The 25,582-nt window shown below is 41.7% G+C and overlaps 1 protein-coding gene across 5 annotated transcripts in view; it reads left to right on the forward strand.

Moving 5' to 3' along the window:
- The first annotated feature begins 1,278 nt into the window (after nt 1-1,278).
- Nucleotides 1,279-25,582, forward strand: part of NOSTRIN (nitric oxide synthase trafficking) — a 70,374-nt gene continuing 46,070 nt past the window's right edge. For 2 of the 5 annotated variants that reach the window (XM_079924469.1, XM_079924470.1), the window contains exons 1-2: nt 1,279-1,508; nt 10,483-10,568. In XM_079924469.1, the coding sequence (XP_079780595.1) occupies nt 1,482-1,508; nt 10,483-10,568 (113 nt within the window). In that variant the 5' untranslated portion in view covers nt 1,279-1,481. Of the gene's footprint in view, nt 1,509-10,482; nt 10,569-24,271; nt 24,739-25,582 lie in introns of those variants that run through there. The other 3 variants (XM_079924473.1, XM_079924471.1, XM_079924472.1) reach the window with 2 other exon arrangements.

Here is a 25,582-nt window from a genome sequence, read left to right on the forward strand (position 1 = left end):
ATTTCTCGTGGGGTTGGCAAGGGAGGCCAGTCTCCCCATTCTGAACTGAGTTGGGCCTGATCTGAGACCAAGCGCATCAGGAATTGAGGGAAGACACGGAGCTGCCCCAGGCCCTGGATCCAAGGCACCAGCCAAGTCTATCTACCATCTCTGAAGGCAAGGAAGCCCTCCAGTGGGACATATCTGGAGTGACATATTACTAACCTCACTTTACAATCTGTCGATAGCTACGGCTCCACGTGGTAACCTACAGTGATAACGTTCCTTTGCAGAAGCTCAGGGGAGAACCTTGTTAAGTGTGTGAATGGTGATCCCTGACTAAAGACCCCTCCCTCAGATTACAGGGCAAGTCCTCCTCCCTCATTGTCTCTCCCTCTTCCTGTGTTATTTCCAGGGACTGTGGATGGAACTTGCACATCAAGGGCAAACGGGTGGAGTCTGAGTCACCTGGGCAGCTCTGGAGTGTTCCCCTGGGCTGTGTGGATGGAGCTCCTTCTGGGCTGGGGACCTGTCTGCCGGCAGCGCAAAGCTGCCCACAGACCAGCTCTCACAAGGCAACAGGCCATTGGCTGGAAATCTCAGGATTGACCCCTGGGCCACAGGTGCAGAGAAAGCAATAAAAAATAAGTTGCTGATGGCTGATTTCCGGTTCTGTTTATCCTTTTGAGTGATTTTTAAACATGAGGTTGAACATAGAAAAATCCTCCTTGACTTGATAGCTTAGCTTCTTGGTCCTCTTGGGACAGTAGTGAGGGTTCTGTTGTGTTAGGCCCCTCGAGGTAGTTAATGTATGCCTGCTCCCTGATAGCCTTTTCTGGACATTTTCCACTATAGTCGTGGTTATATAGGGGTGGTCTTAGTTGTTTGGTACCCTGGCCCTGGGGTGATTTGGGGCAGGGGGACTCTTGGCTTGGTGTGTGAGAGGTAGATAAGGGAAGTGATTGGGGGTCTGAGCTCTGGAGGGTTGGATCGCATATCAAAGCCATGCTTATAAGCTAGTTGTCTACTATCTCTAGGAATTAGCTAACCCTGGAAGGAGCAGTCCCTCCTCCCCAACCCAAAAGACCCCAGTGTGTCACAGCAACTGAAAATACAGAAAATAAAAACCAGGTGAATATGGCAAGCTGAGAGAATCCCTCTACTCTCAGCCCTGAGTGACTGAGTTACCAGGAACGCTTTATAACCTCTGGGATTTCTTTCAAGGCCACGCAGTTCAGGACACAGTATTCTGACCCCCTAAGTATTTACAGGAGTCATTCTCACCATCTCACTCCAGCTCTCTTGACCCGGAGCCATTCTTTGCTTTTTCAGAAAACAAACGGGATTAAAGTCCAGGGCTGGGACTTCCTCCTTGGGGTGTTTGACAAGGACTGACGTACTCTAGGTCCTTTGAATCCCGGAAGTCCAGGACACACCCAACCTTTGGTGCAGCATCCTGTATGCCGGAGCATAGCTAAAAGGACTGAAGCAAACATCTCACCATGAGGGACCCACTGACAGATTGTTCGGTGAGTAGCTCAGTGTGGTTTGCCTGTGTGTGAGAGGGCGGCTGAAGAGTAGATTTATGTATTAATGGATTTGAACTTAAGAAATTTGGGACACTCAGAAGCCAAACATGTTTAGATATTGGCACTGGTACAAAAGTCTGTGGTTTTTCTTTGGTTCAATTTAAAACAGAGCTCTTTCTAGCAAATGACAGGGCAGGTAATTGTCATCTTTTATTCTCACATGCTTGAAAAAACTTTGAGTGTATGTAGCATTATATTTGCATGCAGATGGTGGCTGTTTGGGAAACATTCTTCAAATGTATGCCAGTGGTGCCAATATCGTGCATACTGTAGACACACAAATGTGCAGAATATCTGCAGCTAGTTTGGGGCTCTGGGAATGAAGTCAGGATGCAAGGGTTTTGCGTATTTTCCCATATCATTTAGAGCCCAGAACTGCAAGGGCCGAGGGAGGAAGTACAGGCTCCGCGCTCTGTCCACCCTGCGGTGGTCCTCGGACACGTTTACCAGCGTGTTTGTTTCAATGCTGGGAGCGTACCAAAAATAGAAGGGTGGTCAAGTTGTGAGGTCGTTAGCCACAAGAGCAGAGATGTAATTTAGGAAATGAGGAGCAATTAAAATGGAGGGGGGAGGAAATAAAGTAATCAAAGATTGTCAGTGTGTTATCCCAAGAAATGGTGCCAAAAAACTAAAACTGGTGACATCAGAAGCAAGGGGTTGCATTCATCCTTCAAGTATTTTATTAAAAACAAACAAACAAAAAAAAAACGTGGAGAAGCAGATAAACAGGGGCTGCCATAAAACCATAAAGAAAAAGATCAACAGAGAATTATTGGTTTCGTTTGTGTTTATTCAGTGGATGTGGAAAGCACAGGCTTAGCAAAGATGAAACTGTATCCACCATCCTGCAGAATGAGTTCGGGAATCAGACGAGCTAAATGAGATAAAGTCATGGTGGCTAGTGATATTAATAATGACAGCGTAGTAGCAGGCTCTGCCTACTTTTACTTTTTAAAAACACAATAGTCTCAGAGGCAAAAAATATACAAATCAATTTTCACTGCAAAGTAAAGGAGCTGTTACAGTGGGGGATTCCTGGACTGAATGTCAATATTATGACATAGTCTGAGTGTGTTTCGTGTTTGGTAATTGCAATCATTGTTGCTTTTGTTGTGGTCATCCATTTACAATGCTTGGTGTCAGTTTATTTATGTCTTGTCTTGTAAAAAAAAAAAAAGTCTGCCTGCCGCAACTAAGACCTGGTGCAACCTAAATAAATAAATATTTTTAAAAATGGTAAAAAAAAAAACCACACACAATAGTCACATGTGTCTAAGGTAAAAAGAAATTCCAACAATATGGTTGTATACAGATTTTAAGGGCAAAACCTCCTCCATTTGATTTCCTCCACCCCAATCTTATCTCTATTGGTAAGCTAACAGATAACTTTTCAAAAAGTCTTTTCTCATTTATGTATTTGTTTATTTTTCACTCCTTGCATGTGCTCCCTTACCAAAATGTTGACTCCTCTCCTTTCTCCTGATAGGTTAGCGGTAATGTTTTTGTATAGGGTGGGTGAGTGGGACGGGGATGGGATAAGTGGAAGCAAAACCTTGGCACCAACGGTCACCAAAGAAGAAATCAAGACCAAGGGAAGAGTGAGATAGTGGAGAGGAAAACTGAAGCCAGGATAAGTTAAAACAAAAACAGAAACTAAAAACCAAAAGCCTAATATCCCTTTCTAAGGCTGACTTCAGACATGGACCTAGGAGAAATACTTCCTTTGAGCAGCTCCCAAGACAACGCATCACCATATCTCTACGTCAGCTTAATGCTCCCTCCCTGACATGTGGAGCCCTTTTTCCTGTGCTTAACTATTGCCCCAAGGACTCCTGTCCTTGTCCCCAAACTTGAAAGTCATCTTTCTGGGCCCACTGCCACCAAACGTAGTCGAGAGCGGGAGGTTATTCCTTCAGCCAGGGTTTCTGAATCCTCTGAAGTCACAGAATCTTTATTTATTTGCAATTGTTTCATCTTCAGCAAGTGTTCAAGTTGATTTCCTGGTGCAGTCCTAGTTTGCGCTTGGGCAACAAGGCTGTGTGAAGATGAGGCTGCAATTTGGCAACAGAATAAAACAAGGGAGTGGACTGCAAAAGAATGCTTCATGAAACAGGTAGTTTCATGAAGAAACCAAAAAGAACGCAAAGCTTTAACTTTCTGCAAAATATTCCATTTCATGAGTCCCTAGGGTTACACGGAACACAACTAATTCATCAAGCCTTAGCTTAGCTACAGTTCTTAACTTGGTCTACCCCAGTGGATCCACATATGGAAACAGTGGTTTGTGTGACCTTCGATGGGAAAAGCATGACCTATTTATTTGTGTTAGTTTCTAACTGCAATTTAGAATTTCCTCCAATTTTGGATATAAGCAGCAAGCCCTAGTACAACTGCAGCGTCTGTGACTTTGTAACTAATAAAAATCACTTATATTTTTATATAACATTACATTTGTTTACAGATATCTAGAAATACTATTTACTCACACTCAGTGTGACTTAGAAATTTGGGTAAATCTTAAGACTCATTATTTAGTATGTTAATTAAAAAGCATATAAAATATGATTTAAAATTATATTTTATAAAACACATATCAATGTAATTAGTTTCCTTTATAATCGTGTTATTTTGTTTTATGCATTTGAAAATATTTTTCTGAGTAAAATACGTCTCACCAGACTACAGAAAAAATTTAAAAACCTCTTCTTTTATGTCATGCTCCAATGAGTAAGATAAGCTGATAGCTGGGCCATTCTACCTCAAAGAGCTGGGTTAGTGTCTATGCACAAATTATCAGTCACCAGGGTAGCACACAAGATTGCTTGAATGCTGTGTAGGACTTTTAACTAATCTCGAGAAAGTCAGAACTTATTTGAAGGAGATTTTTTTAAGTTCTCTTTTTGAAAAAGAGAAGAATTGGCTCTGGGCCTTGATGCCTCAATGCCTGTGGGCTTAGCTTCTAATCCTCAAAATATGCCAAAGGAAATCATTTACAAATCCATGTGCAAGGAAACAGGATCAGATCATCTCCAAATGAAATAATCTAATCATTAAAAAAAAAAAATAGCACCTTCCTAAGAAACAACGCCATAGAAATCAAGGGCAAATAATTAACTATAAGCAAGGTTTTCCTTTTACTCACTCCTTCAGTATCCAGGTAGGGAGCTGTCAAAGCAGGCTTCCCTGGGTCCACATAGTCAGCCTCTTCTCTTAACTTCATCAGCTGTCGAAACAGTACTGTGGGGCTGCTCCTTCAGCCTGGTTCAGACACCAACCCGAGCATCCCATTTCAGTGGCTCAGCCTGGGTCCGAAGATATTAACTGGCACTAATATAAAAGATGCTGGGGCAATGGTCCATGGCTCCTGAGGGGTTCTGGGACACTGCAGAGATAAGGAGGCAGCTTGGGTCTGGCTTGGATGTCGGCCCACAGCATCCCCAGTGTGCATCTGTGAGATATGTGATGTACCATTTCACATTTTGTGGGCCTCTGTTTCCTCATCTGTAAAGTAAGAGGGGGAGAGGATGAAGTAGACTATGTTCTTTAATGTGTCTCACAATCTATGACAGCCTGCCATGGAGATTCTAAATATTACCTAGGTGCCTAATAAATACAATTTCTTAGTTTACAAAAGCAGTACTTAGAAATAGTACACCACATGAAATCAGTAGCACAGGGCCTGGCATGTGAAAGGCATCCAACAAAAGCTTATTTGATTAACATTAAGTAGAATATCATGGTTTGTTTAACACTATGAGGGTCATCATTACTCCCTGCCCACCAAAAAAAAAAAGCCAACTTTTCATACTTGCACCTAGAATGAAAATGGATTTTTCTAGAGTAATTGAATTTAACCTTCTTAATCATTCAGATCATGGAAAGTCAGAAAGAGCAGCTAGGCCAAGGTTGATAAAGTGAATTTTTTGTTGTTCACAAGACCTCTGTCTAATCATTTCATGTGCCAATTGCCTAGGTTACTAAGTTTTTTCGTAACGATAATATTTATCTGACAGAATTTGCTTATAAGTGCTGGGCAGAAGCATTTTCTTAATGGCAGAATGGGACATCTCTGTGTACATTAGGTATCTACCTGAAGGGATTTTTAGATTCTCAGAAAGATCCCACATATTTCTCCACCAGCCTGCAATCCCTTTATCAGGGAACAAAAAAACATGTCGTTTTTTCCTAGTACTTAATGACGTTATGGAAAAGCAGCATGTCAGTATAAATTCAAATGGAGATGTAAGATCAACAGTAGGTTCTTTCCTGGAATGAATATTTGGTAGGGGGTGGGGTATTCAAAAGCTCAATAAGTGGGAAAAAAAACAGGAAAAATTCATCTTCCACGACTCTGAGTAGAGCAAAGCCTTCTGTGCTGGTTGATGACATTGGCGAGCGATCTGCCCTGCTCATAATACTGAAAGGTAATACCACTCTGAGTACACTTAGTGTGATTATACTGATTAGCTCTTTATAAATATACTTATTTCTAATAGATTCTCTAGTTGATTTGCTCACTTAACATTTCTAATCACAGTTCTGTCTCTAACTAATGAGGTTATCTTTTGCTGTTACGGCCTTAACTATAAAATAAGAGGATTGGACTTTAGTGGTTTCCAAACTGTGCTCCATAGAATCCCTTCAGAGCCCCTGTGCTGGGTGAGAGTGGGGTGGGGAAGAAAGATGGGAGAGGAGAAGGAGAGCCAAAGCCAAGGTCAAGAGACTTCATCCCCTCAAAGCAGATAAGTTCTAAGATTTTCTGATTACACACACACACACACACACACACACACACACACACACACACACACACACTGGATGAGATGGTCTCTGGGGTCTGCTTTGATGTTTATGCAAGTCTGCTTTTGCAAGACAGCTTTTGTCTTCAAGTCTGAGTAGATGGCACAAGATGAAAGGTACAGAATCATTGCATCAAAAAAGGGGTTATGCTGAAATAATGGAACCATTCTTAGTCACTCTTTTATTTATTGATATCACCTTTACCTCAGTCTGGATCAGGGTTTGTCATGGAGTGTCCAGTACATTATATGTAGAGTCAACGATAAAGATTCTCCCCATTGCTGTAATAAGCAGAACGTCCCACTCTTATCTGATCATTGAGTTAACAACAACATAATGTATCGAAGAACTTCCTGACTTGTGTGTACCTGGGCACACAAGGGCCCAGGGGTCTGGGGGATGAGTTACAGGGGGGGTGTAGCTGGGGGGCTGAGCTCATGGGCCAGTTGCCTCTACCTTGAACAAATTTGTCCATTTACCACATTGTTTCAGTACAAATATCATTTTCCATGTATATCATGATGTGAAAAAATTAGGAAGTTAGAAAGTACTAGCCTATTAAATGACAGGAAAATCCTTCCAAAATCCAAAACTGGGAGCCCCAGGGGCAACTGATGCCATAAGATGTGCTTCTTGCTTAAAAAAAGATTCTTGCTTAAAAAAGTTGAATCTGAATACCTTAGGGAAAGACAGGTGGTCTCCATACTGCCACAGCTCACCCACTCTCCTCTAAAAGCAACCGAGTTTTGAATCATTGGTTTATAAACTTTCCAGGCTTTCTGGCTTCCTAGAACTAGTCCTGTGGAGACAGTATTTTAAGAATGTGTCTTGGAGAGTTTTGATGGCTTGATAAGTTCGGGAAATGCAGTAGCCCCTGCAGCCCCAGGACAGGGAAAAATTCTCAACTAGTTCTGCTCATTTCCACTTTGTTTAGGAGCAAGTTTTCCCCTACCTTCCTCATCCTCATACATGGTATCTGAGGCACCCTATTCTTTCCCCAGGACTATTGGATGCAAATCGCCTCTTCTGGTGATGGTGGGCTGATGGGGGTCCGCATCCTAAGACAGCTCATCTCAGAGTCCCTTCCCTCCCCTCCTAGTTTTCCTGATGGGAGTTTCTTCTCTCTGCTGCTCGGAAGGCATCCTTCCATCCAACTCTCTGCTTTGTCTTCTCCCAGCCCCAGCCTTAAGTGTTTGAGAACAGAAAAATTCACTTTGCAAGCATGTATCCAAATCTTTCTCTCCTGCACGTGGCCCCCTGATGTTTTTGTTTGGTCTTTGTTTCTGTTTTGGTGTAAGCTGGAGAGAGAAACAGGTAAGACACTATTTTAAAAGATAGCTTAATAGTGTGTAATACTGTGAGATATTTCTAAGTAAATAAGAATGCTACAGGACCTATAAAGAAAACCATAAAATTTTATTGAACATGAAATAAGATTTGAACAAATGAAAAGACTTACTATGCCCGTGGGTGGGAAGTCTAAATACCATAAAAAAGTTAATTTCCTCAAATTGAGATATATAGATGTAATGCGATTCCACTTAGGATCTCAACAGGGATTTTTTTAAATTGTAATTAGATAAATGTTGATACAGAAGAACAAATGTGCAAAAATAGTCAAAGAAATTATTAAAAGGAAAAATTGTTATTTAAAAAGAGCAGAAGCAAAGTGTCAATATCTCTGTAACTTTGGTAGTGAGAATATAATGTGTATCATAATTATTGTTTGTATCATTCTTATTTATAAAACATAAAAATGTTTCATAATTTAAAATAAAAAGTTAAAAGACTGTGTATGAGTTAGAACTATGTTTACCTGCATATTTAGAAAACCCAAAATAAAAGTGGCTTAAAAAAGCCTACTGTTATATTTCTCTCATACATAAAATAAGTCCCAAAGTAGAGAGTTGGGGGCTTCTGTGGTGGCCCCCAGGGCATCAGGGACCCAGGCTCTTTCTCGCTTTCTGATCTAAGATCTTAGCATGTGGCATCCATCCTCAAGATCACCTTACGGCATCAGCTGTCATTTTAAGTCCAGGTTTCAGGAGAAAGGAGGAAGGAATTTTCACTAAAACCCAACACAAAACTTTCACCCATACCTCTTTGGGAAGCATTTAGTCACATGGCTACTACAGCTACGGGTGAGAGGGGCTGAGAAATGACTTTATTCCAAGGGCATGTGCCTGCCCAACATGTCTCTATTTTCTTCTCATGATACCTACGTGTGTTTTATTGGATGTTATTTGGTGTTATGGGAAGAAAATGAAAGCCTTAAGGGACAATTTAGTGAAAGTGTTTAGGTAACAAAGGAATAAACAAAAAAGCTAAACAATTTAAAAATGCTTACCAAACTCTTCCATTGTACTTGTAAGGGGAGGAAGGAGGCCTGAAAGTATCACATCATTCATAGATGACAACTTATGTTTGTGGAAATAAAAATGAGAAAGCTTGGTTGCCCAATAGTGATTTTACTCTCATGGCTTAGAGGAGAATCATTTCTTCATGACGGAGGCTGCACTTGGATTGCACTACAGGTATGTTTTGCTTGCTTGGCAAAGAGTTGAAAATTTTGTGAATTGTTTGCTGCAAAATTTTAAAAGTTATGTTTCAGATACCAATCCTCATTTCAGCTTTTTTGCACAAAAAAAGCTGGTCCATGATCCAGAGTTGTTGTGGCAGCCGTCTCTCCAGTTCACTGTCCCCACCCTGCGCCTCCCTCATCCAGGTGCCTATAGGCACCGAATTTTTGCAAACCTTGCTTTAGGAGTTAACAATGTCCTTCTAAAGAGCTTTGCCCTCTCACAGTTGTTTTTGTGTCCCAGCCAGTTTCAGTGAAGCTGTTTGCTCCTATTGTGTGTCTACCAAATCCTGTCATGGCTTTCTGTGTTAAATTCAGGGGAAAGTTAAACTACTGCATAAAGAGGAAAAGATTTGGTATCTATAGGATTATGTTTCTACGTCCTAGGTATTGGTTGGTTCCACCCCTGAAGGTAGGGACCTGGCTTAGGTCATTTCTTTAGGTCTTTCTACCTCTGTGCCCTATGTCCTCTTTGCTACTCTGCTAGCTGCTTACTCCAGGTGCTATAGCTGAAAGGTTGCCTCAGCTCTGAGGATTCATATAATGGGAACATGCCTGCCCTATAGTAGGTGCTCAGGAAGTGTGAGTTTCCCTCCCTTTCCCTTTCTCAACAAGTGACCAGCACCATGCCCGAGACATTGGAGGGCTGGAAGAGGCTGGCTCACTGTTTGAACAAAGAGCCACCACACGGCACTCAGTCTACACAGAAGTTGCGTCCTCTTGTGTACAATCTTATTTTGAAAAATGTGATGGGCTATCGCATCTCCCAGATGGAAACGTTGAGACAGTGTGTTTGAGACTTGATCACCTCACTCATCCACTCTGTGTCAGGGGAGCAGCAGAATCAATTTGCACTTGCCCTCTCCACCTGGGCACTTAAAATCTATCGTCATCAATGTCTAGCCTTACCAATACAATTTTCAGAATAACATTGTGGAGTTCGAAGTCACATGACAAAATCTTTTGACTGATTTTTGTGTCTACAGGCTAAATTCATATATAGATACATTTATAAGGTTTGGTTCAACCAAAATGTTCAACTCATTATTATAACATTCTTATTACTAGAGTTAAATGAGACATAGAGGGGCCTAGGAGAAATTTTATTACCAAATTATTCACTTACATTTTCTATCTCGGCCAAGAAGTACTCACTTTAATGGTTCAGGGTTTGTCATGAGGTCCAGGGATAGTATTTTGGAATTTGTGGGGAATATGCAGTGTATTTCAGAATGTACTTTTAGCCTTCCTGGGAATAATAGGGGTGACAGGAACCCAAATGCACCCCACTGTTGAACTGTTTGCATTTGGCCTAGGAAGAGACAGGTAGACCAGCTTTATTTTTAAAAAGTTCTCCAGGATCTTTCACATCCACGCAGAAGAGACTTCATCTTTATTTTAAGAACTCACCCAAAAGGTGTGCATTCTGTAGCTGCGTGATCATTTACAACGACAGTCATCATTACAGCACCGTTCTGAATTTATAGGAGTTCCGTCTTTGGAAGTGCTCATAAACCTTCTGTGCATCTTTTTCAGTATAATAAAGTATACAAGAACCTAAAGGAGTTTTCTCAAAATGGAGAAGATTTCTGCAAGCAGATCACATCCATTCTTCAGCAAAGGTACAAAATGCATGTTTGCACGAAGCAGTTCTCCCTCTTTAGTTGCAGCAAGCGATATAAGTGGAGGAGTGATTACAGCTGTCCTACTTTCCAGAACACAGCATTATATTTTGGTACTTGAGAAATTGCTTTGAAGAGTGATTCTCTGTTATTGCACATTTATCATTGGGGCACCATAAGAATAAGGAAACAGGGCTTCCCTGGTGGCGCAGTGGTTGGGAGTCCGCCTGCCGATGCAGGGGACACGGGTTCGTGCCCCGGTCCGGGAAGATCCCACATGCTGCGGAGCGGCTGGGCCCGTGAGCCATGGCCGCTGAGCCTGCGCGTCCGGAGCCTGTGCTCCGCAACGGGAGAGGCCACAAGTGTGAGAGGCCCGCGTACCGCAAAAAAAAAAAAAAAAAAAAAAAGAATCAGGAAACAACAGGACGTACTTCTGCTTGGGAAGGCTCAGCCAGGTCCCTTCTGATCACTGCCCTCTCCTGGGGCCCACCATTGTACCGATGTGTACTCTTCCATTAGTGCGCTCCTCACACAGATGGCAATTATTCGTTTACATTTCTGTCTCCCTAGCGAGGGTAGTGGCTGTGTCTTACTCATCTTTGTACGCTGAGCTCTTAGAGTCTGGCCTTTTGACTTCTTCAGTGTCTGTTGAATGAATGCGTGGATGAATGAAAAGTCACCTTTTTCAGTATCATCTTCTCTCTCTTTTTTTGTTATTTGCTTTTTTTTTAACATCATTATTGGAGTATAATTGCTTTACAATGGTGTGTTAGTTTCTGCCTTATAACAAAGCGAATCAGCTATAGATATACATATATCCCCAACACTATCATCTTCTCCTAATACTAGATACGATCACTTGTAAAGCTGTTCACTGTGAAATGAACACACTGAACTCAGGTAAGAAAGTTACAAAAATTCCTGCTTAAAATTAGAGTCCACGAGGACTGAATGGGGCCATCAAGGGTGCTTAGGCCATTTCCCTATGTCCAGACAGCTCTGTAATAAACAACTCCAAAGAGACCTTTATTCTTTCAAGGGAACCCATTTCAAATTTAAAATATTGCGTGTGTACCGTAAGAACAAAGATGCCTGAGTTGATTGCATCCTGTATTAGTAGGTCAAGAGCAAGGGAGAACATTAGCTTTATCAGGACTGATGAATGAGGCCAAGGAAAGATACAGGAGAGTTCAAATGTGCTTTTTTTAAAAAAAAAATTATATTTATTTAACGAATGCTTGTAAAGAATTTGGATTACCTTTTGTTTTAATATTTATTTATTTATTTATCTGCGCCGGGGCTTAGTTTCAGGCATGCGGGATCTTCATTGCCCGGTGTGGGATCTTCGTTGCGTCGTGCAGGATCTTTAGTTGTGGCATGTGAGATCTAGTTCCCTGACCAGGGATCGAACCCGGGCCCCCTGCATTGGGAGCGTGGAGTCTTAACTGCTAGACCACCAGGGAAGTCCCCAAATGTGCTTTTTTATTCGCGGTACACGGGCCTTCCACTGCTGTGGCCAATTGTGGCCCGCGTACCGGAAAAAAAAAAATGCATTCAGTAAATCCTTGTAGATTGAATGAATAAATAAATGAAAGATAAGGGTTTATTTTAAGGGTTTATTTTCTTATTATTACATCTACATTATTAGAACAGGGTCTTTACTATTGTTGTATATTAACAATTCCAGACACCTTGCTTAAGAATCCATTGGAATGTGGTTCTTCTAACACTTCTGTATTAGCTTGTGGCTACAAGGGACTGCATCCCAATTAAGCTTCGAGACCAGATAATGGTTTATTTCCAATCTCAGCTGCCTTCTTGCATTTGTTCTAATTGGTGGTGATAGAAAAGTATTGGTATTGAAACACCATTTTGCCTGGAAATTCTGCAATTCATGGTATTGCTTAGCTTCTTTTATCCAATTAGTTTCTCCAGTTTCTTTTTTTATAGTAGTAACTCAGATTTAGCCAGAAACACACAGCAGCTCCTAAGATGCCTAATGTCAAAGTCATCAGGTTCATTTCAACACAATCACAGATCAGATTCAAAAAGACAAAGGCACATTTCCAGAAACGATTTAAGTGTTTGGTTCCCTGCACCCTCACAGCTAAGGTTTAAACAGACTTTGATAGGGAAAGTCAATTTTTTCTCTCTAAGGAAACTTAAGGTCAGGTTTTCAAATGGCAAGTGCCACAACTCTGGACATAAAATTTTTTTTTAATTAAAAAATAGAAGAAAAGAAAAGAAAAAAACAAAGAAGGAAATTTAGTTGGTCATTATTCCATCTACAATTCATTGCAGATGCTGTCAATGAAAGATAAATGACTAAAATGAAATCTTTGTTAAATTCTTACCTTTTCTAGTCTACCCATAGCCTGAGTGATCTTAATTCCCATAACTTAAGCTCTTTTTTTTGCATATTGATGACTCCCATATATACATTACTAGGCAGTATGTCTTATCCATACTTCAAACCATATATCCAACAGTCTATTGGACACTTCCAGCTGGACGTTCCATGAAACCACAAAGGCAGCCTATCCAAAACAGAGTTGATCGGCTTTTCCCAAAAGCTGGTACTCCTTCTGGATTTTTAACCATGATTACTGGTACCTCTGCCCACCCAATCAAGCCCAGTACCTCAGAGCCACCCATGACCCCTTCTGTCTCAACTCATGACCAAGTCTGTATATTTCTCTCTTCCAAACACCTCTTATTCCTATAGCTTTCTTTTCATTTCATGGCCTCTGCCATTGTTCTGACAGAACTCTTAACCCGTCCTCCTGCCTGGGGTACTACCTTGCAGCTGTGCAGTTTGTACACTGCACAAAATCACCTGGCTGATGGGCAGAGTGAAGGCAGACATCTAATCCACTCTCAACCCTCGAGTCTGGTACATGGGCTCAGAGCTCTGTCCCTTCAGAGGATCTCCTTTTTCTAGTCCAAGCAAGTTGCCTCAACTAGGGAGCATCTAATACATCTTCTACTCTGTGGCCAGGACCCTGTTTAAGACCCTTCAAAGACTCCAATGACCTTTAGTATAAAATTCAGCCTTTGTAGTATTTCATAAAAGGAACTTTGAGATCTGGGCCCTGCCTTCCTATCCAGCTTGTCTCTCTCCATCTCTGCATGACCCCACATCTCTCCATCTTACCTACAGTCACTGCTTACAAAACCACTTGCAATCACCCCCCATGGCTCCCTGCCATCCCTCCCACCCGCCTCCATGGGTCCCTGCATTTGTACCTGCTGTATCCACTGCCCGGTAGACACTTCTTCACCTGCATTGCCAGCCTCCACTCAATGCATTCTTCAAGATTCAGTCATCCCACCCTGGTGGGCCTTCAAGTCAAGATTCCAGTCCCCAGTGTCAAAAGAGTGCTCCTCAGAGATGTACAGAACCAGTGCTTACCTCTGCTATCACTCTACTGCCTACACTGTTACTTTCTGTTGACTTGTCTGTCTCCTCCACTCCTTGAGGGTCTTTGTATCCCACGTGACTAGCACAGAGCAGGCATTCAATAGATGTTCACTGAGGGAATGAATGCATTCGTGTATGAGCGACTCTGTGCCTCAGGCACTCATAACTTTTAAGAAGTTTAAGTTAGGCTCTTTACAAGGAGCAATAAATGAGTGTGTCAAAGAAATTTACTTACATCGTGTATAGAATGTTATTTTGAACAAAAGCTAGAAAAGAATAATAAAATCACAGAAGAGACCATTTATCCAGCACCATCTAGAGATCAAGCACTGCGTTAGATGTGTCGATCCTTGGTCTCTTTTACTTAAATTCTCAGAACCCAATGCAGTGTGCGAATACTCTCATCCACCCCTGATTTACAGATAGGGGTATGGAGAAGGTGATACATTTTGACTTCTACCCAGCTCTACCCAGGCTTGTTGTAAGGGCATCTTCCGAGTGGGCAGGCACTTTGGGGCACTGCTGTGGGAGTCCCAGCACACTCAGGGTCCTGGCCCATCTCCCTTCACAGAGGGTTTTCTATGGGAAGGGATACCAGCGGTCATCAAGCTCAGTGGCTTTCAAACCTGGTAGCACAGGGGTTTGTGGGGAGCTCTCAAGGGCCACTTCAGGGGGTAGGATGAAATTAAATGGGCAGGGCTCAGAGCCCTTGTCCCACTTATTCAGAACATAATATCTATATGATATGGTGGGATGCTGTATATAATTTTGTTTTCCAGCTAAAAAGTTTAAAAACCCGCTCTTCTTGTCCATTTTACCTGACTTCCCCCATGACAACACTCCTTCCCACCCCACATAAACTCACTCAGTTCAGGAATTAACAGACACAGAGGATCTGAAATGCTACACCTACCTTAGCTGTGCCTTCCCTGGGCCGGAAGTGAGCAGTGACTCAGTGGAACTCCCAGACTGGCCCAAGACAGGGCGACCTCCAGGTCTCATCCTCCCATTTCTCCTTTTTTATACTGCCGTCAGGAGCCAGAATTAAGGCAATGAGTAATGACGAAGTGGGCGTTGTGGGCTAGCCAGAGAACCTAACCACTCAAGAAACAGAGCTGCTGTGTAAAAATGTCTTTCAGATTGTTAATAACTAACTTTTAAACACAAGCCTATTTGTATGAGCTTGTGACTCTTTCAAAAGGCAAACTGATAAAGCTTGGGTGGAAAATGTCAGCATACCAGGCCCCAAGAAGCTGTTGCTGATAGAAAGTAGAAGGGCAGAGACGGGGGTGTGAAACTGCAAAGATTTTCAGATTACTAAAATTTCTTCTTAATTCGTAGTAAAGGGAGGGCTCAGTCACCTGCTGTTTTCAAGCTTAAGAGAGCCTTAGTTCAATTTTAATTAATTCCTCATAGACACAGGGGCCAGCTACAGTGTTCATTTTCTATCACTTTTTATCATTTTAATTTTCTTAGAGCACGGTACTCTAAAATTTATTACCTGGTCACTTATAGTCTTACAGTTTAATTTGTGGTCTGTCTAAAATATTGAATCTGATATTTTCTATCTCTCCTTTCTTTCAAAAATATAAATATAATTTATTTTCAAATCTAAGACAAATGTTAGTCTTTGACTTATTGGTCGGTCTTCATTATTACTAATGAAAATTTATTGACCTGCCTCCACATGCTGGGAGGAAATTAGAATATAAATGGATTAAAAGTCAGTGCATGCCATTTCCCTGGTTAGGGATCTTTAAGACTCACCGGAATATTCTGAGATTGAGTTACCCATCCAAAGAAATATATATCATCAATTTCACATGTGCCAAGACAATTGCTTGGGGAATCTCAACTCCTATTAGATGTAGTAGCTGTAGGGCTAGAACATTAAGCTCAATGTTCTTATAAACTCTTTTCTGATTATTTTAATGAGGGGAAAAATTTCCATGTCTCAGTTTGAGATTAGCTCTGCCTTTCTTCACTTCTTTTGCATGTGGTGCTTTTTAGGCCAGAAACCATGATAAAACAGCTCCCTTAGAAGAAACCAGTGTGCTTGGAGGTGCAAATTGCCACCTCTGCCTTGGGAAAAGGTGTCCCTTTTGAACTCTGTCCTTTCACTTCTGTTTAGCAGGAATTCTGAAAGGCTATCTATTCTGCTTCATTAGACCCTAAGCACGGATAAGCCACACGGCAGTGTTTGTTCCAACTTACAAAAGTGACAGCTCTCTCCACGCTTGCCAGTTGGAACATGGCTTCTTAGAGCGACTTCCTCTGGGGAGGAATTTACCCATTAACCTGTGCTAAGATAAAGGCCATTCAGGGTCAGAGGCCAGAGAGTTTTTCAGTTGTAGGCAAACTCACCAGAAAAGAAGCCGAGTGACGGGTTCCACTCCTCACGTATCCAAACTCATCCTCCCGACTTTATCATTTCATTTCTTTCTGATGTGTGGGGTAATCTGCTGAGGATTCTGAAATGGTTATTAGGGTTGAAAATGCAAGAGAAAATGATTGCAGCCTGTTTTGCTTGGTTGATTCTAAAGCTGGTTTTAAATATGAAATATATAATATTTGTATATTAGGGTCACTGATATAGTTTTGAAGGCGGAGTTGAAGGGTACAATCATGCTGCTCAGAGAGGCCGTGTCTGGTCTCAGAGGGCTACCTTGGTGACGTTTGATATCAGAGCCCCCTCTTCCCCACTTTTCTAGACCCTCAACACGTCCAGGAACTGCAAAGATGCTCTTGGAAGAGGCCCCGGGAAGCTCGTTCTGTCTACACAGAGGCTGCTGTGGATCCCGTTTCTAGCTGCTAAGCCGTCAGAGTTGTGGTGATTCAGAACACCGCAATTAAAGGCAAAGGGAGAGGCGGTGTCAATTTTAAAAAGCACTTGCCTTTGACTCCCCCGCAATTCTCCTTCTCCAGCTGCTTCCCCACAGTTTCAGAGGCAGGAGAGTGGAGTGCTGGGCAGGCAGGTTCTTGAGCCAGACAAGGGTTTGAATCCCAGAGGTCACTTCTCCATGAATGACCTCGGAAAAGTTGCTGACTAAACTCCGTGCCTTGGTGTTCCCCTCCATGAAATGGGTAGAGTAAGTGTGCCTTCCTGTTAGGAGGTATTGCAGGTTAAATGACGAAATGTACTTAAAACACTCAGAATGGTGCCTGGCACATTGTCTACAATAAATGTTGGATGTCACTAGTTTGTGTGTAGACAGAACACACAAGGTCAAGCATCAGCAACATGTCACAAAGGTGATGGGAGCACATTTGTTGGGAGAGAGAGCACAGTTTGGACATGAACTTCATGGGCAGGACTACAAGAATTTTTAAGCTGTATACCAACCTGTAAAACTACACATGCTCTTACTGCTCTGAAGCAAGAAATGCTCTGTGGTAATTGCCTCTCTCTTTTTTTTTTCTTTTTTCTTCTTTTTTTACATCTTTATTGGAGTATAATTGCTTTACAATAGTGTGTTAGTTTCTGCTTTATAACAAAGTGAATCAGTTATACATATGTTCCCATATCTCTTCCCTCTTGCGTCTCCCTCCCTCCCACCCTCCCTATCCCACCCATCCAGACGGTCACAAAGCACCTAGCTGATCTCCCTGTGCTATGCGGCTGCTTCCCAATAGCTATCTACCTTACGTTTGGTAGTGTATATATGTCAATGCCTCTCTCTCGCTTTGTCACAGCTCACCCTTCCCCCTCCCCATATCCTCAAGTCCGTTCTCTAGTAGGTCTGTGTCTTTATTCCTGTCTTACCCCTAGGTTCTTCGTGACATTTTTTTTTCTTAAATTCCATATATATGTGTTAGCATACGGTATTTGTCTTTCTCCTTCTGACTTACTTCACTCTGTATGACAGACTCTAGGTCTATCCACCTCATTACAAATAGCTCAATTTCGTTTCGTTTTATGGCTGAGTATTCCATTGTGGAATGGAATGTACAATGGAATACAATATTCCATTGTATATATGTGCCACATCTTCTTTATCCATTCATCCGATGATGGGCACTTAGGTTGTTTCCATCTCCGGGCTATTGTAAATAGAGCTGCAATGAATATTTTGGTACATGACTCTTTTTGAATTATGGTTTTCTCAGGGTATATGCCCAGTAGTGGGATTGCTGGGTCATATGGTAGTTCTATTTGTAGTTTTTTAAGGAACATCCATACTGTTCTCCATAGTGGCTGTACCAATTCACATTCCCACCAGCAGTGCAAGAGTGTTCCCTTTTCTCCACACCCTCTCCAGCATTTATTGTTACTAGATTTTTTGATGATGGCCATTCTGACTGGTGTGAGATGATATCTCATTGTAGTTTTGATTTGCATTTCTCTAATGATTAATGATGTTGAGCATTCTTTCATGTGTTTGTTGGCAGTCTGTATATCTTCTTTGGAGAAATGTCTATTTAGGTCTTCTGACCATTTTTGGATTGGGTTTTTGTTTTTTTGATATTGAGCTGCATGAGCTGCTTATAAATTTTGGAGATTAATCCTTTGTCAGTTGCTTCATTTGCAAATATTTTCTGCCATTCTGAGGGTTGTCTTTTTGTCTTGTTTATGGTTTCCTTTGCTGTGCAAAAGCTTTGAAGTTTCATTAGGTCCCATTTGTTTATTTTTGTTTTTATTTCCATTTCTCTAGGAGGTGGGTCAAAAAGGATCTTGCTGTGATTTATGTCATAGAGTGTCCTGCCTATGTTTTCCTCTAAGAGTTTGGTAGTTTCTGGCCTTACATTTAGGTCTTTAATCTATTTTGAGCTTATTTTTGTGTATGGTGTTAGGGAGTGATCTAATCTCATACTTTTACATGTACCTGTCCAGTTTTCCCAGCACCACTTATTGAAGAGGTTGTCCTTTCTCCACTGTACATTTTTGCCTCCTTTATCAAAGATAAGGTGACCATATGTGCGTGGGTTTATCTCTGGGCTTTCTATCCTGTTCCATTGATCTATCTTTCTGTTTTTGTGCCAGTATCATACTGTCTTGATTACTGTAGCTTTGCAGTATAGTCTGAAGTCAGGGAGCCTGATTCCTCCAGCTCTGTTTTTCTTTCTCAAGATTGCTTTGGCTATTCGGGGTCTTTTGTGTTTCCATACAAATTGTGAAATTTTTTGTTCTAGTTCTGTGAAAAATGCCAGTGGTAGTTTGATAGGGATTGCATTGAATCTGTAGATTGCTTTGGGTAGTAGAGTCATTTTCACAATGTTGATTCTTCCAATTCAAGAGCATGGTATACCTTTCCATGTATTTGTATCATCTTTAATTTCTTTCATCAGTGTCTTATAATTTTCTGCATACATGTCTTTTTTCTCCTTAGGTAGGTTTATTCCTAGATATTTTATTTTTTGTGTTGCAATGGTAAATGGAAGTGTTTTCTTGATTTCACTTTCAGAGTTTTCATCATTGGTGTATAGGAATGCCAGAGATTTCTGTGCATTAATTTTGTATCCTGCTACTTTACCAGATTCATTGATTAGCTCTAGTAGTTTTCTGGTAGCATCTTTAGGATTCTCTATGTATAGTATCATGTCATCTGCAAACAGTGACAGTTTTACTTCTTTTCTGATTTGGATTCCTTTTATTTCCTTTTCTTCTCAGATTGCTGTGGCTAAAACTTCCAAAACTATGTTGAATAAGAGTGGTGAGAGTGGGCAACCTTGTCTTGTTCCTGATCTTAGTGGAAATGCTTTCAGTTTTTCACCATTGAGGATGATGTTGGCTGTGGGTTTGTCATATATGGCCTTTATTATGTTAAGGAAAGTTCCCTCTATGCCTACTTTCTGCAGGGTTTTTATCATACATGCGTGTTGAATTTTGTCAAAAGCTTTCTCTGCATCTATTGAGATGATCATATGGTTTTTCTCCTTCAATTTGTTAATATGGCGTATCACGTTGATTGATTTGCGTATATTGAAGAATCCTTGCATTCCTGGAATAAACCCCACTTGATCATGGTGTATGATGTTTTTAATGTGCTGTTGGATTCTGCTTGCTAGTATTTTGTTGAGGATTTTTGCATCTATGTTCATCAGTGATATTGGCCTGTAGTTTTCTTTCTTTGTGACATCCTTGCCTGGTTTTGGTATCAGGATGATGGTGGCCTCATAGGATGAGTTTGGGAGTGTTCCTCCCTCTGCTATATTTTGCAAGACTTTGAGAAGGATAGGTGTGAGCTCTTCTCTAAATGTTTGATAGAATTCGCCTGTGAAGCCATGTGGTCCTGGGCTTTTGTTTGTTGGAAGATTTTTTTTTTTTTTTTTTGCGGTACGCGGGCCTCTCCCTGTTGTGGCCGCTCCCGTTGTGGAGCAACAGGCTCCAGACGGGCAGGCTCAGTGGCCATGGCTCACGGGCCCAGCTGCTCCGTGGCATGTGGGATCCTCCCGGACCGGGGCACGAACCTGCGTCCCCTACATCCGCAGGCGGACTCTTAACCACTGCGCCACGGGGGAAGCCCTGTTGGAAGATTTTTAATCACAGTTTCAATTTCAGTGCTTGTGATTGGTCTGTTCATATTTTCTATTTCTTCCTGATTCAGTCTTGGCAGGTTGTGCATTTCTAAGAATTTGTCCATTTCTTCCAGGTTGTCCATTTTATTGGCATAGAGTTGCTTGTAGTAATCTCTCATGATCTTTTGTATTTCTTCAGTGTCAGTTGTTACTTCTCCTTTTTCATTTCTAATTCTATTGATTTGAGTCTTCTCCCTTTCTTTCTTGATGAGTCTGGCTAATGGTTTATCAATTTTGTTTCTCTTCTCAAAGAACCAGCTTTTACTTTTATTGATCTTTGCTATCGTTTCCTTCATTTCTTTTTCATTTATTTCTGATCTGATTTTTATGATTTCTTTCCTTCTGCTAACTTTGGGGTTTTTTTGTTCTTCTTTCTCTAATTGCTTTAGGTGCAAGATTAGGTTGTTTATTCGAGATGTTTCCTGTTTCTTAAGGTAGGATTGTATTGCTATAAACTTCCCTCTTAGAACTGCTTTTGCTGAATCCCATAGGTTTTGGGTTGTCGTGTCTCCATTGTCATTTGTTTCTAGGTATTTTTAAATTTCCTCTTTGATTTCTTCAGTGATCACTTTGTTATTAAGTAGTGTATTGTTTAGCCTCCATGTGTTTGTATTTTTTACAGATCTTTTCCTGTAATTGATATCTAGTCTCATAGCATTGTGGTTGGAAAAGATACTTGATACAATTTCAATTTTCTTAAATTTACCAAGGCTTGATTTGTGACCCAAGATATGATCTATCCTGGAGAATGTTCCATGAGCACTTGAGAGAAATGTGTATTCTGTTGTTTTTGGATGGAATGTCCTATAAATATCAATTAAGTCCATCTTGTTTAATGTATCATTTAAAGCTTGTGTTTCCTTATTTATTTTCATTTTGGATGATCTGTCCATTGGTGAAAGTGGGGTGTTAAAGTCCCCTACTATGAATGTGTTACTGTCGATTTCCCCTTTTATGGCTGTTAGTATTTGCCTTATGTATTGAGGTGCTCCTATGTTGGGTGCATAAATATTTACAATTGTTATATCTTCTTCTTGGATCGATCCCTTGATCATTATGTAGTGTCCTTCTTTGTCTCTTGTAATAGTCTTTATTTTAAAGTCTATTTTGTCTGATATGAGAATTGCTACTCCAGCTTTCTTTTTGTTTCCATTTGCATGGAATATCTTTTTCCATCCCCTTACTTTCAGTCTGTATGTGTCTCTAGGTCTGAAGTGGGTCTCTTGTAGACAGCATATATATGGGTCTTGTTTTTGTACCCATTCAGCCAATCTGTGTCTTTTGGTGGGAGCATTTAGTCCATTTACATGTAAGGTAATTATCGATATGTATGTTCCTATTCCCATTTTCTTAATTGTTTTGGGTTCGTTATTTTAGGTCTTTTCCTTCTGTTGTGTTTCTTGGCTAGAAGTTCCTTTAGCATTTGTTGTAAAGCTGGTTTGGTGGTGCTGAACTCTTTCAGCTTTTGCTTGTCTGTAAAGGTTTTAATTTCTCCATCAAATCTGAATGAGATCCTTGCTGGGTAGAGTAATCTTGGTGGCAGGTTTTTCTCCTTCATCACTTTAAATATGTCCTGCCAGTCCCTTCTGGCTTGCAGAGTTTCTGCTGAAAGATCAGCTGTTCACCTTATGGGGATTCCCTTGTGTGTTATTTGTTGTTTTTCCCTTGCTGCTTTTAATATGTTTTCTTTGTATTTAATTTTTGACAGTTTGATTAATATGTGTCTTGGCGTATTTCTCCTTGGATTTATCCTGTATGAGACTCTCTGTTCTTCCTGAACTTGATTAACTATTTCCTTTCCCATATTAGGGAAGTTTTCAACTCTAATCTCTTCAAATATTTTCTCAGTCCCTTTCTTTTTCTCTTCTTCTTCTGGAACCCCTATAATTTGAATGTTGGTGCATTTATTGTTGTCCCAGAGGTCTCTGAGACTGTCCTCAGTTCTTTTCATTCTTTTTTCTTTATTCTGCTCTGCAGTAGTTATTTCCACTATTTTATATTCCAGGTCACTTATCCGTTCTTCTGCCTCAGTTATTTTGCTATTGATCCCATCTAGAGTATTTTTAATTTCATTTATTGTGTTGTTCATTGTTGTTTGTTTCATCTTTAGTTCTTCTAGGTCCTTTTTAAATGTTTCTTGCATTTTGTCTATTCTATTTCCAAGATTTTGGATCATCTTTACTATCATTATTCTGAATTCTTTTTCAGGTAGACTAACTATTTCCTCTTCATTTCTTAGGTCTAGTGGGTTTTTGTCTTGCTCCTTTATCTGCTGTGTGTTTTTCTGTCTTCTCATTTTGCTTAACTTACTGTGTTTGGCGTCTCCTTTTTGCAGGCTGCAGGTTTGTAGTTCCCGTTGTTTTTGGTGTCTGTCCCCAGTGGCTAAGGTTGGTTCAGTGGGTTGTGTAGGCTTCCTGGTGGAGGGGACTAGTGCCTGTGTTCTGGTGGATCAGGCTTGATATTGTCTTTCTGGTGGGCAGGTTCACGTCTGGTGTTGTATTTTGGGGTGTCTGTGGACTTATTATGATTTTAGGCAGCCTCTCTGCTAATGGGTGGGGTTGTGTTCCTGTCTTGCTAGTTGTTTGGCATAGAGTGTCCAGCACTGTAGCTTGCTGGTCGTTGAGTGAAGCTGGGTGCTGGTGTTGAGATGGAGATCTCTGGGAGATTTTCTCCATTTGATATTATGTGGAGCTGGGAGGTCTCTGTGGACCAGTGTCCTGAAGTTGGCTTTCCCACCTCAGAGGCACAGCACTGACTCCTGGCTGTAGCACCAAGAGCCTGTCATCCACACGGCTCAGAATAAAAAGGAGAAAAAGTAGAAAGAAAGAATTAGTAGAAGTAGGAAGAAAGAAAGAAAGAAAGAAAGAAAGAAAGGAAGGAAGGAAGGAAGGAAGAAAGAAAGGAGGGAGGGAGGGAGTAAGGAAGGAAAAAAGAAAGAAAGAAAGAAGATAAAGTAAAATAAAATAAAGTAAGATAAAATATAATAAAGTTATTAAAATAATTATTAAGAAAAAAAAGAAAAAACAAAAAAAGGACGAATAGAACCCTAGGAGAAATGGTGGAAGCAAAGCTATACAGACAAAATCTCACACAGAAGCATACACATACACTCTCTCAAAAAGAGGAAGAGGGGAAAAAATCATAAATATTGCTTTCAAAGTCCACCTCCTCAATTTGGGATGATTCGTTGTCTAAAGGAGGGAAGGAAGGAAAGAAAGAAAGAAAGAAGATAAAGTAAAATAAAATAAAGTTATTGAAATAAAAAATAATTATTAAGAAAAAAAATTAAAAAAAAGAAAAAAAACGGACGCATAGAACCCTAGGACAAATGGTGGAAGCAAAACTATACAGACAAAATCTCACACAGAAGCATACACATACACACTCTCAAAAAGAGGAAAAGGGGAAAAAATCATAAATCTTGCTCTTAAAGTCCACCTCCTCAATTTGGGAATGATTCCTTGTCGATTCAGGTATTCCACAGGTGCAGGGTACATCAAGTTGATTGTGGAGCTTTAATCCGCTGTTTCTGAGGCTGCTGGGAGAGATTTCCCTTTCTCTTCTTTGTTCTCACAGCTCACAGGGGCTCAGCTTTGGATTTGGCCCCACCTCTGTGTGTAGGTCGTAGGAGGGCGTCTGTTCTTCGCTCAGACAGGACGGGGTTAAAGGAGCCGCTGATTCGCGGGCTCTGGCTCACTCAGGCCGGGGGTGGGGGGGGAGGGAGGGGCACGGAGTGCGGGGCGGGCCTGCGGCGGCAGAGGCCGGCAGGACGTCGCGCCTGCGTGACGTTGCACCAGCCTGAGGCGCACCGTGCGTTTTCCCGGGGAAGTTGTACTTGGATCCCGGGACCCTGGCAGTGGCGGGCTGCACTGGCTCCCCGGAAGGGGAGGTGTGGAGAGTGAGCTGTGCTCGCACACAGGCTTCTTGGTGGCGGCAGCAGCAGCCTTAGCGTCTCACGCCCGTCTCTGGGGTCCGCGCTTTTAGCCGCAGCTCGCGCCCGTCTCTGGAGCTCCTTTAAGCAGCACTCTTAATCCCCTCTCCTCGCGCACCTGGAAGCAAAGAGGGAAGAAAAAGTCTCTTGCCTCTTCGGCAGATCCAGACTTTTCCCGGACTCCCTCCCGGCTAGCCGTGGCGCACCTGCAGGCTGTGTTCACGCTGCCAACCCCAGTCCTCTCCCTGCAATCCGACCTCTGAAGCCCGAGCCTCAGCTCCCAGCCCCACCCGCCCCGGCAGGTGAGCAGACAAGCCTCTCGGGCTGGTGAGTGCCCGTCGGCGCCGATCCTCTGTGCGGGAATCTCTCCACTTTGCCCTCTGCACCCCTGTTGCTGTGCTCTCCTCCGCGGCTCCGAAGCTTCCCCCCTCCGCCACCCGCAGTCTCCACCTGCGAAGGGGCTTCTAGTGTGTGGAAACTTTTCCTCCTTCACAGCTCCCTCCCACTGGTGCAGTACCCATCCCTATCCTTTTGTCTCTGTTTATTCTTTTTTCTTTTGCCCTACCCAGGTACGTGGGGAGTTTCTTGCCTTTTGGGAGGTCTGAGGTCTGCCAGCGTTCAGTAGGTGTTCTGTAGGAGTTGTTCCACGTGTAGATGTATTTCTGGTGTATCTGTGGGGAGGAAGGTGATCTCCAAGTCTTACTCTTTCACCATCTCCCCCTCCTCTCGTAATTGCCTCTCTTTAGGCTGGTTTTCAACTGTACTTAAGAGAAAGCCAGCAGAAATACAGGGGTTCAAGAATAAAGCCAGGTTCAAAACAAGAGCCCATCAATTCAAAGAGAGCAGGACCCTCTCCCTTTCTTGACACCAAAGCCCAACTTTTTTCTAGAATCAGATTAAGTTAACGATGTAAGGGAATGCCACACTTCTCTCTCATCATTGTCCTTTTTATTTCTGCTTAGCCTCTGAGCCATTTTGTAGGACCTGCAAGAACAGGGTAAAAGTGAAACTGAATTCTGAGGAAGAGGCTCTCCCTGACAGCATTCCCTTTCCTGTGGGAAGCCATTCAGGATTGTTCTAGAGCTGATGGATGAGAAAAATGTGCATTCTTTCCCCCACTTCTCCCCATCTCTGTGTATTTCTGAA

This window comes from Stenella coeruleoalba, assembly GCF_951394435.1.
Source record: "Stenella coeruleoalba genome assembly, chromosome: 6".
Lineage (NCBI taxonomy): Eukaryota > Metazoa > Chordata > Mammalia > Artiodactyla > Delphinidae > Stenella > Stenella coeruleoalba.